The sequence below is a fragment of the Dromiciops gliroides genome, chromosome 1 (assembly GCF_019393635.1).
Source record: "Dromiciops gliroides isolate mDroGli1 chromosome 1, mDroGli1.pri, whole genome shotgun sequence".
Taxonomy (NCBI): Eukaryota; Metazoa; Chordata; class Mammalia; order Microbiotheria; family Microbiotheriidae; genus Dromiciops; species Dromiciops gliroides.
Genome location: NC_057861.1, coordinates 680,209,785 through 680,226,121, shown reverse-complemented (window position 1 = coordinate 680,226,121; position 16,337 = coordinate 680,209,785). Strand labels below are relative to the sequence as shown.

The 16,337-nt window shown below is 41.2% G+C and overlaps 1 protein-coding gene across 2 annotated transcripts in view; it reads right to left on the bottom strand.

Annotated features, from left to right (window-relative positions):
* The window catches only part of CCM2 (CCM2 scaffold protein), a 134,768-nt gene extending 119,852 nt beyond the window's left edge, over nt 1-14,916 (bottom strand). Inside the window, exon 1 of one of the 2 annotated variants that reach the window (XM_043986678.1) lies at nt 14,896-14,916. In XM_043986678.1, the coding sequence (XP_043842613.1) occupies nt 14,896-14,901 (6 nt within the window). In that variant the 5' untranslated portion in view covers nt 14,902-14,916. Of the gene's footprint in view, nt 1-14,385; nt 14,502-14,895 lie in introns of those variants that run through there. The other variant, XM_043986662.1, reaches the window with a different exon arrangement.
* Between the last annotated feature and the right edge of the window lie 1,421 nt (nt 14,917-16,337).

Genomic DNA, 16,337 nt, shown 5'->3' with positions numbered 1-16,337 from the left:
ACTTACAACAAATGGTGAAATGTTTTGTAGTATTTTTTATGGCAATGGTGATACAGGAAGACATATGTTCATTTTTCATCCTTCCTAGATTTCTTTTGCCTCCCTCAATTACAAAGTGTACATTGATGCCCCCCCATTCTCAATTCCAAATTCTTACTTATTGTAATCGATATTAAAAGATATTATCTTAATTCCATATATTTAATATTCACTATTCTTAACACAACTGTGAACTAAAAATGTTAAAAGCCAATCTCCTTTAGAAAAAACAACAACTGAATTTTGGCACTGGTCCATATAGTTAATCAAAGAATCTTCACTTTTATCCCCTACTTAAATGCCTTTCATGGACTGGGAAAAAGCATCCAAGGCAAAGCCGCCAAAAATCCAACCTTGTTATTTGAAGAACAGCTGTTGTTCATAGTCTCTGTGACAGCTAATTGAGAAAGGGACCAAGGGAAGAACAAAACCAGCAAAATCAACAAAATAAGCAATATGCCAAGGACTGGCAGAGACCCTTTCAAATGGCATGCAAAAGAGGAATGACTACTGTCCTCTTCTTACATAGTTCACTGACTTAATAGCCCAGTGCTTCAAACATTAAATTCCCATTTTTTTGAAAATATAACAACTAAAATCGAAAATTCTCTAATTTTTAATGCTTAGATAAGGAGAATGTGAGTTCGAGAAGAACATCTTATCACCTTTGATCTTGTTCAATACATCTTGGATCAACAATAAATGACCCTCATGATAAGGATAGCTTTATCGCCCTCCTCACCTCATAGAATTAACAATTTTCAGAGCTGAAAGCCCTCAATTTAAATGTGAGAAAACAGAGACCCAAAGAACTTAAGTAATTTGCCAATGTCATGCTGCCAGTTAGTGACAAAACTGATCTCCCACTTTCAAGTTTCTTCACAAAACCACCAAAGCTATTTTCCAAAAATGCAGGTCTGACCATGTTACCCCCTACCCAATAAACTCTACTCTACTTCTAGGATCAAATATAAACTCCTCTAACTGGCATTTATTCTTGACAACCTTGCTTCTTCCTATCTTTCATATATGGTTCATATATATTATTCCCCTCCATGTATGCTATAATCCAACCATAGTGGCATACCTGCTGGTTCTCGCACTAAAATATTTGTTCCCCATCTTCTTGTCTTTGCACTGTCCTATAAAAACAGGTCTATTGAAAGAAAATGCATAAGGAAATTGCTGCAGGAGACATCTGCCTATTAAGTTCTAGTCTTACTGTAATCATGGGCCAAACACACTTTGCTCCAACTCAACATATACCAAATAGGACTGGTTATCCAAAATCCAGAACTCATTCTATTTCCCTCTAAAATCCTCCTCCATTTTTCAGTTTCCTTACTACTTATCAAGGGCGCTACCATGACCACCTCAGTGTTGCCTTCAACTCTCATTCTCACCCCACATTTGCCAGATCTTGTGAAGATAAAAATGACAAGATCTCTTGAATACTCCTCTTTATCTCAAATTATAGAGCCATCTCTGATGCCCTGGGGCAGGTCCTTAATCACCTCACATCTGTACTGTGATGGTTAGTCTCCCTGCCTCAAGTTTCTCCCCATAGCTATCAGTGATCTTAAAACACAAGTCTGAACAAAACAAAACAAAAAAACCAAGTCTGACCAAGTCATCCCCTTATTCAATAAACTCCAGTGGCTTAAACCTCCAAGATCAAATATAAAATACTTTTTGGCTTTTAAAATTCTTCACAACCTGGCCCTTTCTTACTTTTCCAGTTTTCTTACATATTTATTCCTCTCTACCTACTCTAAGAGCTTAAAGCATTGGCCTCTTACTGTTCCTTAAAGAGGACACTGTCTCCCAACTGCTTTTTTCACTGGCTCTACTCCATGCCCGGAATGCTCTTCATCCTCACCTCTGCTTCCTGGTTCCCTTGGCTTTCAAGACTCAGCTCAAATTTCACCTTCTGCAGGAAGTCCTTCCAATTCTCTCTCTCACCCCTTCCCTCTGATATTAAGAATCCCACCATAAAAAGATATTGTGGTGGCAGGGAAACTCAAGAACAAACCCAGAAGAGAATGATTCCAAATTGTCTGGAAGCAAAGCCTCAGAGAAAAACACAGCTGGGACACAAATTCAACTAGAATTCCTAAAAGAGATGAAGTGAGAGGTTTTAAAATTTTATTTAACATAATTTTTAATATTTTGAATTCCAAATTCTCTTCTCTCTCCCACCTGTCCCCCACTGATTGAAAAGGCAAGAAATGTGATATAAGTTAAACATATGAAACCACATAAAATATATTAACCATGTTGCCACACACACACACACAAAAAAACCAAGAATAAAGAAAGTGGAAAAAAATTATGCTTCAATATGCACTCAGACTCCATCAGTTCTTTCTCTGGAGGTGGATAGCATTTTTCATCATAGGACATCAAGGACTCTTCAGGACTGTCTTGGATCAAGGGGCATTAGAATTGGGGGAATCATAGAAGTTATTCCTGACTCCTAGGTTCTTTAATATATGAATAACCCGATCTAATGACATACTTCATAACTTAATTTCTTAGAACCAATGTGGATACACAGTGAGTTAGGAAAGGGGAAAATTGTCAGAAGTTTATTTCCAGGTGCTTTTCACGATTGACTCACCATCATCAGTCATCACCTGCTGCCAACTACCAGAAGATAATATTTTAAAGGAGTCAAAGCTCAAAATATTTTTTATAGAGCATAGAGGATACTGAGATATTTGTGAGCCACAGGGCTCTTATCACCTTGCTGTATGGCTATCCCGTAAGACCTCAGAGAAAACCACCTATCTTTTCCATTTGAAATTCTGAGGGAGAAGAGCTAGGTGATGAGGGCGGACAAAGGAGGATGCAAATGAACTTGGAGGGTTTTTTGTTTTGTTTTCCTTTTGTTTTTCCTGGAGGGCTTCTCAAAGACTGAGGTTGGCAGAGGTTACTGTCTGTACTAGGTGCAGTTAGAATATTGGCAAAGGTCTGCTAATTACTGATTGTTCAAACCCCCTATGCTAGAAAATAAGGTGAGGAAGTGTCTCATGAGAAGAGATCTTGGGTAGTCTTTAAAATTGGAGGCACTTGAGTCCAAGGCTGCTGAACAGATTTGGCATTGTAGTTCATTGCTATACAAGCGAATATCTAGGAAATGCTCCAGGTAAAGGAAGCATGGAGAATAAAGGAAGAATTCTGTGGACCAGCAGATATTTTGCCAGATTTCTGTTTCTGCCACAGGTAAAGTAACTGTGAGCTCCTTGACAACAGTGGCTGTTTTTAGTTTTTCTTTGTATCCCCAGTGCTTCACATAGTAGGTGAGTCATAAATGTTTGTTGACTGATTGACAAATTAGAAGAATAGGTCAAAGAGCTAGGAGAAAATGTCTCCCTTCCCTTTAACTCTCCCAGGATGTTAGGTACTCCCTGGGTGAATGGAAATAAGAGGAAAACCAAGAATAAAAAGTCTAAAGAAGACAGAGAAGAATAAAAAGCAGAGGCATAGAAGGCAACAGGTTTAGGAGTTAGAGAAAAATGTATAGAAAGGAAGGAAAAGGCTCTCTAGGCAGCTGTGACTAAAATAGTACCATATTGCCCTGGGAGGATAGATCTGAAATTTACCATGCCTTAGACACAGACTTATTGTCATCCCAATCCCTACCTCTGCTTCTCTGCTTCTCATCAACAACCTACCTCTCCCTTTGACCACTAGAACCAAAGACCTTTTCCTTTCCCTTTCCATTCCCCTTTCAATAGTGAACTTGGCCTGAAACTTTTCTTTTAAAAAATGTGGTTATTGGTGAGGAGCTCCCTCTTCTCTCCTGTTCAACCCTTCAAATGCTTTTAACATTATTTCCCATTATTCTTTTTCTCCATTCTGAAGAATAGTTCATTCCCCTCCCCACCTCGCCCAAGTCCACACTTACTACTTCATACGGTTGTTGTAAGGATCAAAATGAGATTTATAAAGTGTTTAGTACAGTGCCTGGCATATATTAAGTGCTTAAAAATTATTTTTCTCCTACCCTTCCTCATATATCACCTTAGATAAATATGTTCCTTTTATACAACAAATTGCTGGACTTTAAAAAAATGTTCCTCCGATCAGTCTTTTTTTTTTTTTTAGGGGGTGCAGGGCTGGGGGCTGGGGTGAGGGGGAAGTGGAATGGGAGAATCAATCAATGCATTCACCTGGAGTGTTAGATATTTGTACCTTCTACAAAACTGATAACTAGGTTACTTCTTCCTCCTTTACATGAGCACTTTCTAATATTTATTTTGCATACACTCATCTGATCAGGATCTCTTTCCATAACCCATCAAAGAGTATGGTACTAAATCCTTCTTATTCTAAACCCTCATACCTATTCTCTTAGTTTTAGTGGATAGAGAACTAAACTATGAGTCAGAAATCTTACTTCAGATATGTACCAGCTGTGAACCTGGGAACTTCACAGCTACCCTATACCTCAATTCTCAGAGATCACTTCTAGCTCTAAATCTATGATTTTATAATTTAAAGTGTTCCTTTCAGGGGCAGCTAGGTGGCACAATGGATAAAGCACCAGCCCTGGATTCAGGAGGTCTTGAGTTCAAATCTGATCGTATAGACAGACACTTGCTATCTGTGTGACCCCCCATTGCACTGCAAAATAAAATAAAGTGTTCCTTTCCTTTCTAGGGTAATCCAGGATCTAATCTACCCATGTGCTTTGTGCTTTCATGCTCCTCCTGCTCTCTGTGGTCCTTACATCAGTTTCTTAACTGTATAAGTCCTTAACTCTACAAGCTTTGTTCTCATGAATAACTAATTCAGTTTGTGTTAATAAAGAGCTCACTCTCTTTATCCATCTTCCCTTTTTTTGTTTAAAAGAAAGATTCCCCCCTCTGAAAAATAATCTCTGTAATAATAATTACAATTCATAAAAGAGGATATTGGGTATAGTGGAGAATATTATGTAACTTCTGTCAGGAGCCCAATCCTACTCCTATTCTTCCTCCCTCTCTCTCTCAAAAAAAAAAAAAAAAAAAGGTAAATCTAAACCTTTGAACCTCTCCTTTGCATTTATCATGTTTTCTCTTGTATCGCATTTACTTATATGTTCTCCCCAGAACTTTTGTGAGTAATACTGTATGCCACTGTAGGTGTACATATGCACGTGTATGTGCAGTATGCATGTGTATGCATATTTGTACACATGTATGTGTATATGTATACACATATATGCATATACATGTATGTATCCCAAACATGTCATTCAATTGCACTTAGTAGTTGGTTCAGTTCAATGACTGTATTTTTATGGGGCAGCTAGGTGGTGCAGTGGATAAAGCATTGGCCCTGCATTCTGGAGGACCTGAGTTCAAATCTGGCCTCAGACACTTGATACTTACTAGCTGTGTAACCCTAGGCAAGTCACTTAACCCCCACTGCCCCACCAAAAAAAAAGGGAAAAAAAACCCAACAAAACCCAATGACTACATTTTTTAATATTACCTTCATTTTACAAATGAGGAAACTGAGGTTCAGCAAGGTAAAGGGATTTGTCCAAGGTTACTTGGTATTAGAGCCAAGCCTTGAGCCCTGCTCTTCTGACTCCAAGTTCAACATTCTTTCCACCTACCAGAAATGGAACTGTATTATTAGATGCTATATCTGGAAACCTACTAAGATCCCTCATCAGAATATCATGACAGATACAGCATGGCATATTTTAATAGTGTTTAAAGTTTTCTTGCTATGAGCAAGGTTAAATGAAAATAAGGCAAATTTTTAAATAAAAAAAAAGCCTCTACTGCTATTGCCAAAACCACATTATAGATATATATATATATATTAATCATATTGTTTTTTAGCAAAAGCATGAAGAAATTTAGGCTCAGGTTTTCTGTGGTGTGTGTGTTTCCTATGCCAATGTAGTACTATGCCAATTAGGATGAACTCGTATGGTGGAGTCACATTAAGGCTGTTGTCTGTGCTACTAAAAACAGGAACTATAGAGTTTACAAATGAAATTTTGAGAGAAGACAATGGAATAAATTTACAGAAGATAACAGGAGATGGAATCAATACAAGTTAAATGGGTTCTTAATCTGCCTTATATTTTACATATTATTTTGAGCAATGGTTTTACACAAGTGGGTCTAATGAAATAAAATGAACTCAGGACTTTGGATCCAGCTATACTCAGGACAACATTAAGTAGGAAGTGGTTGTCATTTATTAATCAATGATAATAAGTACTTGAATATTCTTTGGGAAATCTTTTAATATTTTCCTTGTTTTCATGGACTAAAATTTAGTATATGGATATTATGTTCATCTGACAAGATGATTTAATAGGAAAATAAACTGAGGACACTGTATCTCAAAATGAGAGGGACCACATCACCAGCATAAACTCTTTAAAAGATATATGACAAAAAGCTACTGGGTTTTGCCAGGTTTCCCGATTTTTCCTAATATAATCTAAGAGGGTATTCTCATATCAAAATGGTTTTGTTCTCACATATTTGTGTGCTTGTAACTTCTGTCCTGCATCCTTTGAATTTTCCCAAATTATGGGTATCTCTTCTATTTCCAATTCTTTGCCACCACAAAAAGCTGCTTTCCCCCCTTTTTCTTTTCCTTTGATCTCTTTGGGATACACACCTAGTAGTGGTATTGCTAGGTCAAATGGTAGACACAGTTTTATAGCCCTTTGGGCACAGTTCCAAACTGTTCTCCAGGATGGTTGGACCAGTTCCCAACTCCACCAACAGTGCATTAGTGTCAAAATTTTTCCACATCCCCTCCAGCATTTGTCATTTTCCTTTTCTGTCATGTTAGCTGATAGTATTCCATTTCTATAATCAATAGTGATTTAGGGCATCTTTTTATTTGACTACAGATCACTTTGATTTCTTCTTCTGAAAACTACCTATTCATATACTTTTATATACATTTATATCATATCCATTTATCATTTGGGAATAACTCATTTTTATACATTTGCCTCAGTTCCCCATATATTTGAGAAATGAGTACTTTATCTGAAAAACTTGATGTAAGAGTTTTAAAATAAGTTTTTAATGTTCTTATAAATTGAATGAGAGCACGTGAGAAAAAAATGGAAAAGTTATGAGACATATGGAAGAAAGGAAATTAGCAGCTTGGCACAAGAGGTAAAAAACCTAGGCCAAGCAAAAAAACTCCCTGAAAATTAGAATGGGGGGGGGGTGGCTAGGTGGCACGGTGGATAAAGCACCAGCCTTGGATTCAGGAGTACCTGAGTTCAAATCTGGTCTCAGACACTTGACTTACTAGCTGTGTGACCCTGGGCAAGTCACTTAACCCCCATTGCCCAGCAAAAAAAAAAAAAAAAATTAAAAAAAAAAATTAGAATGGACCAAATGGAAGCCAATGACTCAGTGGGAAAACAAGAAATATTAAAACAAAGTCAAAAGACTAAAAAAAGTAGAAGAAACAGTGTGTAGGCTATCCAAAAACTATAACCCCCAAAATAACCTAGACATCCAACTTCAAAAAATATTAAAATAAAATTAATAAGATCCTTTAGAACCAGAGGGCAAAGGGGATATAGAATCTACTGGTCATTTTCTTAAGTGTAACAATTGGAATGACACCACCTGCTGGAGACTTACTGCAGGACGCTCCACCAAGAGAAGGCGTCTGAGGGCAAGACATGTGGCTTTTCTTTGGCGTCACGTTTGCTTGTGGGAGGAAGAGGGGGCAAGGCTGGCACTCTCACTCTCTTTCCTCAGGACTGGGGTGGAGAAGGGAGCTAGAAATGTGCACTCCCTTTAATAGAGAGATGAATCTAAGCCTTTCTCTTTCTCTTCACCAAATTCTTATTCTCCTTAATAAATGCTTAAAAGTCTAACTCTTGCTAAAGCTTATAATTTATTGGCTACCACTCATTAGATATTTTAGACAGACTAGCTAGAATTTTAGCCCCTTACAAAAGAAACCCTAAAATAAAAAACTGAAAATGAAAGGAATATCATAGACAAAATCCAGAACTTCCAGGTCAAAGAAAAAAATGCAAGCATCAAGAAATAAAGAATTCAAGTATAAAGGAGCTACAATCCAGATCACACATAATTTAGCAGCCACCACTATAAAGGAGCAGAGTAATTGGAATATATTCCAGAAGGTGAAGAATATGAGCTTACAACTAAGAATAGCTTACCCAAACTGAATATAATGCTATGGGGGGGGGGAGGGGAGAATGGATTTTTAATGAAATAGAGGACTTCCAAACATTCCTGATGAAAAAAACAGAGCTATAAGGAAATTCTGAAATTCAAACACAGGAGTTAAGAAACATAAAAAGGTAAATGTGAGTGAACAATGATAAATTAAACAAGGACAAACTGCTTATGTCCAAATACGGAGAAATGATACATGTCCCCTCTAAACTCTGTCATCATCAGGGGTCATAGAGGGCATCTAATAAAACAAGGACTGGAAGGGGTTCTATTATGTCTTAAAAGAAGAATGGAAAGAAAAACAAAGAGGAATACACTGGGGATGGGGAAGAAAAGAAAGGAAGGTTAGGGGAAATTATCTCACCTCAGGGAAGGGGGGGGAGGAGAGAAGGATAAGATTTGGAACTCAAAACTATAAATAAAAATGTTTATTATTTAAAAAAAAATTTTTAAGCTATGAGAGAACTTATACTGGAAAAGGTGGCCATTTGATGACACTATCCTCTAAACAAGTGTCTTTTGCTTAAAAGACATACCATTGGGCACGAAGCTGAAAATGGGCAGCAAAGTACTGACAGTGGGACCCTGCTCCAACCTATTCAAAATCAGTTACTACTGCCAATTTTATACATTTAAAAAATATTATTTCGAGAAGGGGTCCATTCACCAGACTGCCAAAGGAATCCACAACATAAACAAGGTTAAAAACCCCTGTTGAAGAACTTTCAAGTAAATATAGTTAAGTACAGGAGATCAGAAGCTAGACACTGTTCCATTTGATTTTTTTTTTTAAATAAATTCTTTTGTTTTTGCATCTGCTTAATTTCTGCCTGTACCTTCCTCCTCCCTCTCCCAAAGAGCTATCCCATTTAACAAATAATTTTTTACACTTTAAAAAAAAACACAATTGCTTACGTGTGATTTCATATGTAGATTTTAAACACCTTTAGTTGTTCACCAAGTTGTGAGAAGAGGCTAAGCATCAAATTCCATAAATTTGGGATGATCTCAGGTTGACACTTGTAGAGCAAAATTTCTGCTTACATGACCGTAGCATACTGTATTGAGTTAATATGTGCACTGTGTCATGGCTGATATATGCATCACTGCCCCAAAATGATCTGGCCAATATAAAAATAAGCTAAGGCAACTTGCTAGTCTATGAAAATAAATTCTAACACTATTCAGGATATATCATTGGATTTCCTCTAAATACGATATAAAAATAGTTACGGTGTCAGTATTTCAACTATGTTTTATCATTGCCTTCATGTCAAAAATATTGAAAGTTTTACTATTTAATCTCAAATCTCCAGAACATGTTATTATATATGTCCCCATATTTTTCAATCTCAAATCACAAAATTTTAGGGTTGAAATGGACCTTAAGAGTTAATCTTTTTTGCATGGGACAACAGAGTGGATAGAGTACTGTACTTGGAGTTTGGAAGACCCAAGTTCAAATCCAGGCTCAGACACTAACAAGCTGTGTAACCCTGAACAAGTCACCTAACCTGTTTGCCTCAGTTTCCTCATCTGTAAAATGGGGATGATAATAATAGCACATGCCTCCCAGCATTGTTGTATCAAATGAAATAATGATTGTAAAGCATTTAGCACAATACCTGGCACCTAGTAAGTACTACATAAATGTTAGCTGCTTTAATATTTTGCTTGAAGATTTCCAGTGAAGAGTAAGTAAGTAACCCACTATTTCTAAAAGTAGGCCATTCCATTGTAGATAACTCTAGTGGTTAAGAAGCATATATTTCCTTATATAAACCTTGACTTCTTTCTCCAAAACCCATACCCATCTCTCATGACCAACTTCTTCTCTTTACTCATATTGCTACCAACTTCATTCGGCCATCATGGCTTCTTGCCTAGATTTCTGCAAGTGTTGTAAGTGGCATTCCTGATTCTAGTCTTTCTCCACTTCAACTCATCCTTCACACTCTTGCCAAGATGATTTTAAGAACAAAGCTGATCAAGGTGCTCCCCTCCTCAAACTTCAGTTGCTTCTTCCTGCCTCTAGAATCAAAGATACCATACTGTTTAGCTTTTAAAGTCCTTCACCTTACCCCAACCTATCTTCAAGACTTTCCCTTCCTACACTACCTAAACCAGCAAAATTCCCCTAATCTCTGTTGCTCACACAGAACACTCAATTTCAACATCTCTATGGCCTTGTACTGTCTATTTGATATGGCCTGGGGGAGCAATCCTTCCTCAACTTTGATTCACAAAATCCTTTCCTTCCCTTAAGATTTAGCTCAACAGGGTAGCTAAGTGGCACAGTGGATAGAGCACCCACTGGTCCTAGTCAGGAGAACCTCAGTTCATATCCCACTTACTAGCTGTGTGACCCTGGGCAAGTCACTTAACCCTAACTGCCTAAAAAAAGGGGTAAAAAAGACATCTCAAGCACCACCTTCTACATGAAGCCTTTTCAATATTTAACTCCTTTATATTTATTTGCATTTATTCTTCATATTCTATTTATACTAGTATATCTTTGTTATTTCTCATTAGAAATAGAGAATGAATAGATTGTTACACTCAGTGTTTTTATTTAAAGCACTCAACACAATGCCTGGCACACAGCAGATGCTTAATAAATGTTTGATTTATTCAAACAGATCCTCATATGGACTTGAGGCCCTTAACCATTCTGGTTATTCTCCTGTGGAGGTTATAACTTATCAGTCTACTTCCTAACTGTGGTCCCCAGAACTGAACACAGTACTGCAGACATGATCTGGCCAGGGCACGAACAGCAGGACTATTTCCTCCTCATTCCTAAGAATATATGTGCCTTTCTCCATGAGGCCAGAGATTATCTTAGTTTTCTGATTGGCCGTCTCACAGAGCTGACTCATGTTTTACTTGGGGTCTAATAAAATCTTCAAGTATTTTTCAAATAAATCACACATCCCCACAAATTTTGGGAGGTTTATTTCTTGACCCCAAGTATAAGACTTTACGCTTATCCCTATTAAATTTTATCCCTGAAATTCAATCCAATGTTCTGTCCTTTCTCTCCTAAAGGTCATTTTCTGTAGCAAAGAAAATGGGGCACTAATGCCACATCTCTGTAGTCCCTTATCCTCACCTTATGCACCTTGTCCAATTCTTTATTTGTCCTTCTTTTCTCCAATATGGCTCACAAGAACCTAATTGTCTTTGGCACTTTGCTAGCCTTAGATCCTTCAGAGCTTTAGCACTCCAGGAACAATTCTTTTAGGAGCATGTCACACCTTTGTATGTACCCTGGTATCTGCCTTTGCTTGCAAATTTTCCACATTATCTTCTAAAAATCGGAAGAGTTGGTGAGTTCTGTACATCCAAATTGGTCTCTTCAGACAATTCCCATTTTCCTTCTTGATGAGAATTATTTCCATTTGTGTCTACTTTCCATTCCTGAATATCCTATCCCTCCTGAGATGACATTCCCTAGTCCATGAGATCCCACTTAGGCTTCCTCTGAAACATCTGAAGTCTCTTCTATTAAAGTCTGGAGTGTATGACAAACTATGCCTAGATTTCCATTCCTCTATCACATATTCTAGTCTTTGTTTCCAAAGAGAAATGTTTTACTATGTGAGTCTCAGCCAATTGCAATCCAGCTTGAGCAGGGAATTTGAAGCAAGTAGGTGGTAGAATGAAATGATAGACTTGATATAGGAAGATCTAAACTCAAATCTGGCTTCTGATAGTTAACAGCTATGTGATCTTGGGCAAGGCACTTAACCTTTCTGCCTCAGTTTCCTTATCTGTAAAAAGGGAAATTGCACCTCCAATCCTTGTGAGGATATTTATAAAGTGATTTGCAAACCTTACGATATCTAAATGCTAGCTATTATTACCATTAGTCATTATTTTCCCCATCTTCTAACCTTGACCCATTTACAAACCAATAGACCAAATATGTTTAAGAAAAATCCCATACCTCCCTCAGCAGTGTTTGTAGCACTCTTTGCTGCCACCTTTCTACAGGATGGCTACTGTGGGTAAAGCACTGCCCTTGTGATTTTAACAACCAGTATGTGACAGGTGTTACTGCAACAAACCACAAAAAACCCCAGACCTGGTTCTCTTCATTTCATGTGCATCTGCCATTATTAGGCAGCAACTAAGTGATCTCTCCTTTATGGTTTTTCAATTAGTTCTATAGTTGAAAACCTATGATTTGATCGTGTCTTTTGCAGCTGATATCTGCCAAATCATACTCTTTTGTAAAAAATCTAACTGTAATTTGCAACACATTTTCTTAGTTAGAAAAGTTAAGCCCTTTAAAAGACAGAAAAAAACACCAGATTTTACAACATTATACCTAGCACCAATCGTTGCACATAGTTTCAAGTGAGACTGATCTTATGTGGGCCACCCTCTACAAAAGGCAAAAACTAATTAAAAGGACAAACTCTACAGTAAAATGTGTACCAAGTACTAAAACCAAGGATGTGAGAGAACTTGTTTTTTGTTTTAAATCTGTGTATATAGACAAATAGGAAAACTTCGGGCAGACACTTGGATCAGATCATAGTTTATTGAAATATGCATACATTTTTAACACGCACCTTCCTTTTACAACCAAAAGCTACTGTAGCTGGTGCTCCTTTATTTTGAGTGACAAAGTGGGTCATTTTATCAGTTGTTTCAAGCCTGTAATCAGGGCCATCTTTTAAAATTGTGAAAACTAGGACCTTGGTGAACCACTTAGGATCATCGGCTATATTCCCAATTCAATTGCCAAAGTATCTTACAAAGTCCAATCAAACTGGTTGCCCAGGTATGTTACATCTAACAAGTTATTAGATCACATAGAATAAAGTACAAATCCTTTGCTCTGGCTTGAATCCCAAACTAAGGTCAAGTGAATAATGTCCAAAACACTGCTAACCTTTTACCCATTTGGCTGAACCACATAACTCACATGAACTTACCGAATCCCATCTACTCTTTCCCTTTCCCTTCACAATCAGCCACCCTTAGGACCACCACTTCCTCTGCCTCCCCTGGTCATGAGCACACACTGCTAACTCACACACTGAGAAAGAGCCAACTAACATTTGGGGTTAATTTCAAGGCATTTAAAAAGAGCAGTGGGCCCCGGAGAAAGGAATTTACTGTGTTTCGAGGAAATGCTTTTTAACTAAGTCACAAAACTTGGGGGCCTTACAGACTCCTATCCGGAAAGTTTCCCTTCCCTTCAGGCAAGTTGTGCCAAGTCTTACTTTTCCCACCCCCTCTCCTTTTTGGATCCATCCTAAATCCCTCTGCCTGACCCACCATACCTGCGAACCAGTCCCTAGCTTTCCAAAGCGCCTGCTTCTCCTCGGTCCTGGGCGCTTGGGATCCACACATCTCCTTCTCTGTCTGTACTCACAGAGCGAACATCCTCAGTAAACAGCCTGACACCACCCACAGGCGAAGCGCTTTGCACTGTCCTAGATGCCCGGTGCACGCTCCGTCCCAGCTTCCCCTCCCCATCCCTCCACCCTGGGGCTCTACAGATCCCACGCTCATCCCCCACCCCCCCTACGTGTACACACGGACACAGACGCACACACTTCCCACGGCCGCCCACCCCAATCAAACCCAAATTTCCCCCTCCTCCCTCACTGAAAAAGAATGAGCCTATCCTATCCTACTCCCGCCCCCGCCCCCGCCCCCGCCCCAGCTTGTCCAGCACCCTTCCTTCCTTTAAACCCTCAGGACCTCTCCCCTTAGTACCAAGACCCTTCCTTCCTTTGGACTCGCCAGACCTATCCCTTTAGTCTCCCAGGACCCTCCGCTTGGTCCCCCAGGATTCTTCCTTTAATGTCCCGGGTCCCCTTCCCCGAGTCCCCCAAGACCCTTCCTTCCTTTGGACCACCAGGATCTCTTCCCTTGGTCCCCCACCCCTCCCCCTTAGTCTCCCAGGTCCTTTAGACCCGCAGGAACTCTCTTAGTCCCCCAGGACCCTCTGGCTTAGTGCCTCAGGACTCTTCCTTTAGTCCCCCAAGACCCCTCCCCTGAGTCTCCACCGCCCCCGCCCTTCCCCCTTCTCTCAGGGTCCCCAGCCCCCTCCGCGGGCTTACAGTCCCTTTCCTTGGGGTCTCCTATCCCCTCCAGGCCCCTTTTCTTAGGACCCTCTCGAGGTTCTTACCTTCTTCCCTTTCTTGCCCTCCTCCTCCATGTCTCATGTGTGTGGCTCTGGCAACGGCGCGGCCCCCCCAGGGGCACCCCGGCCGTGGCTCGGCGCCCCCGCCCCCGCCACGGCTGCTACATGCCCCCTCCCGCCCCCACGGCCCCCGCCACAGCCTCCGCTCCCGCCGCCGCCGCCGCCGCCGTGCTCGCGGCCCGTCGCCGCCCACCCCCCAGCCCCGCCCTCTCCGGCCCGGCCCGGCCCGGCCCCCGGGGCTCAGCGGGGACAGTCACCGCCCCGGTCCGCAATGGGATAGACCGCGCCCCCTCCACCCCACCCCCGACTTCCGGGTCTGACGGCCCCGTCCTATCGGCCTCCTTCTGGCCCGTGCTCCCCGCCCCTCAGGCGCGCGCCAGCCCGTGCCCCCGCCCCGCCCCGAACCGGGCGCGCGCGATTCTTCCTTCCGCGCGAGCGCAGGGTGCCTCAGGGGCGACGGCGGCGGCGAACTCGGGACCAACTTTTCAAGCCTACCGCCATCTTTTGGGCGTAGAAGTTCCCAGCCGGCCCTGCGCGCTCAGGAGGACTGACCTCAGTCCTCCCGCAGCCGGGGCCTGCGGCGGCGCCGGGGGATGGAAAAAAGGAGGAGAGAAGGGGGGGGAGGGGGAAGGAGGCACGAGGAAGACGCAGGCGCAGAATAGAGAGGAGACCGGGGCGGGAGGGGCGTGAAGCTCCTGCTCGCTTCTCCCCCTCCCAACGGGACGCTTGGGACGTTGGCGGCCCGTTCAAACCCTCGCGCTCCTGGCCTCCACAAGTAGCCTGTGCTTGCCCCTTCCGCTCAAGATTGTTTGAGGTGGCCAAAGAAAGGACCCCCTCCGGTCCAGGTCCCCGCCCTTCCTCGGGGGAAGCTGACCGTTGACCGGGTGTGTGGGTGGCCGCGGGGCGGGCGGGCTTGGCGCACCCCCTGCTGGCTGCGGCTGGTTCTGCAGGCTTCCACTCCACGTGGGGCCCTTCTTTCACGGCTTGAGGGAGTTGGGGGACTCCAGAGGCGATGGGTGGGTGGGTGCACCATGAGGCTTTTTGTACTTGGCCAATGCAGAAAATTTGTTTTGCTGGACTGGATATTTATGACCGCTTCGTAGTATACGAGATAACATGCAAAGTGTTTTGCAAGAAATATGTGTGTGTACACATATTATTAACGTGCTAGAACGTAAGCTCCCTGAGAATATAGACTGCCTTTTCTGTTTGTTTTTACAATACTTGGCCCGTAGTCAATACATAGGCATTTATTAAGCGCCAGGCATGGTGCTAAGTGTAGGAAAGGCGAAAGAGAACCCCTGCTCCCAAGGAGCGCACAGTTTAATGTGAGAGACAACATGTAAACAACTGTACATTTTTTTTAATATATATATTTTGGTGAGACAATTGGGGTTAAGTGACTTGCCCAGGGTCACACAGCTAGTAAGTGTCAAGCGTCTGAGGCTGGATTTGAACTCAGGTCTTCCTGAATTCAGGGCTGGTGTTTTATCCACTGCGCCACTCAGCTGCCCCTAACTGTACATTTTTTAAAAATCAAGTCTTACAGATGGTATATTTCAAGTTGTAAGGGACCTTACAGATCATCTAGTATAATTCCGTTATTTACAGATGCGGAAACTAAGGCCCAGAGGCAATTTAGTGCCATGGAAAGAAGGCTGGGTATGGTGCTGGAGGTACTGAGTTGTGAGACCAGGTCAGCCACTTAACAACTGTGACCTCAGGGAAGTCACTCACCTTTGCAGGCTTCAATATACAATTAGACCCTGCCTTCAGGGAATTTATTCTCAGTTGGGAAGATGACATATATACCTATCAATTTATGAAAAATAAAAACAAGGGCACTAAGAATAGAAGGGAAATGAGGAGGGAAGCACGAGAGTAAATTTTTAAGTTGAACTTTGATAGCAATTAGGGATTCTTAGAGGCGGAGATGA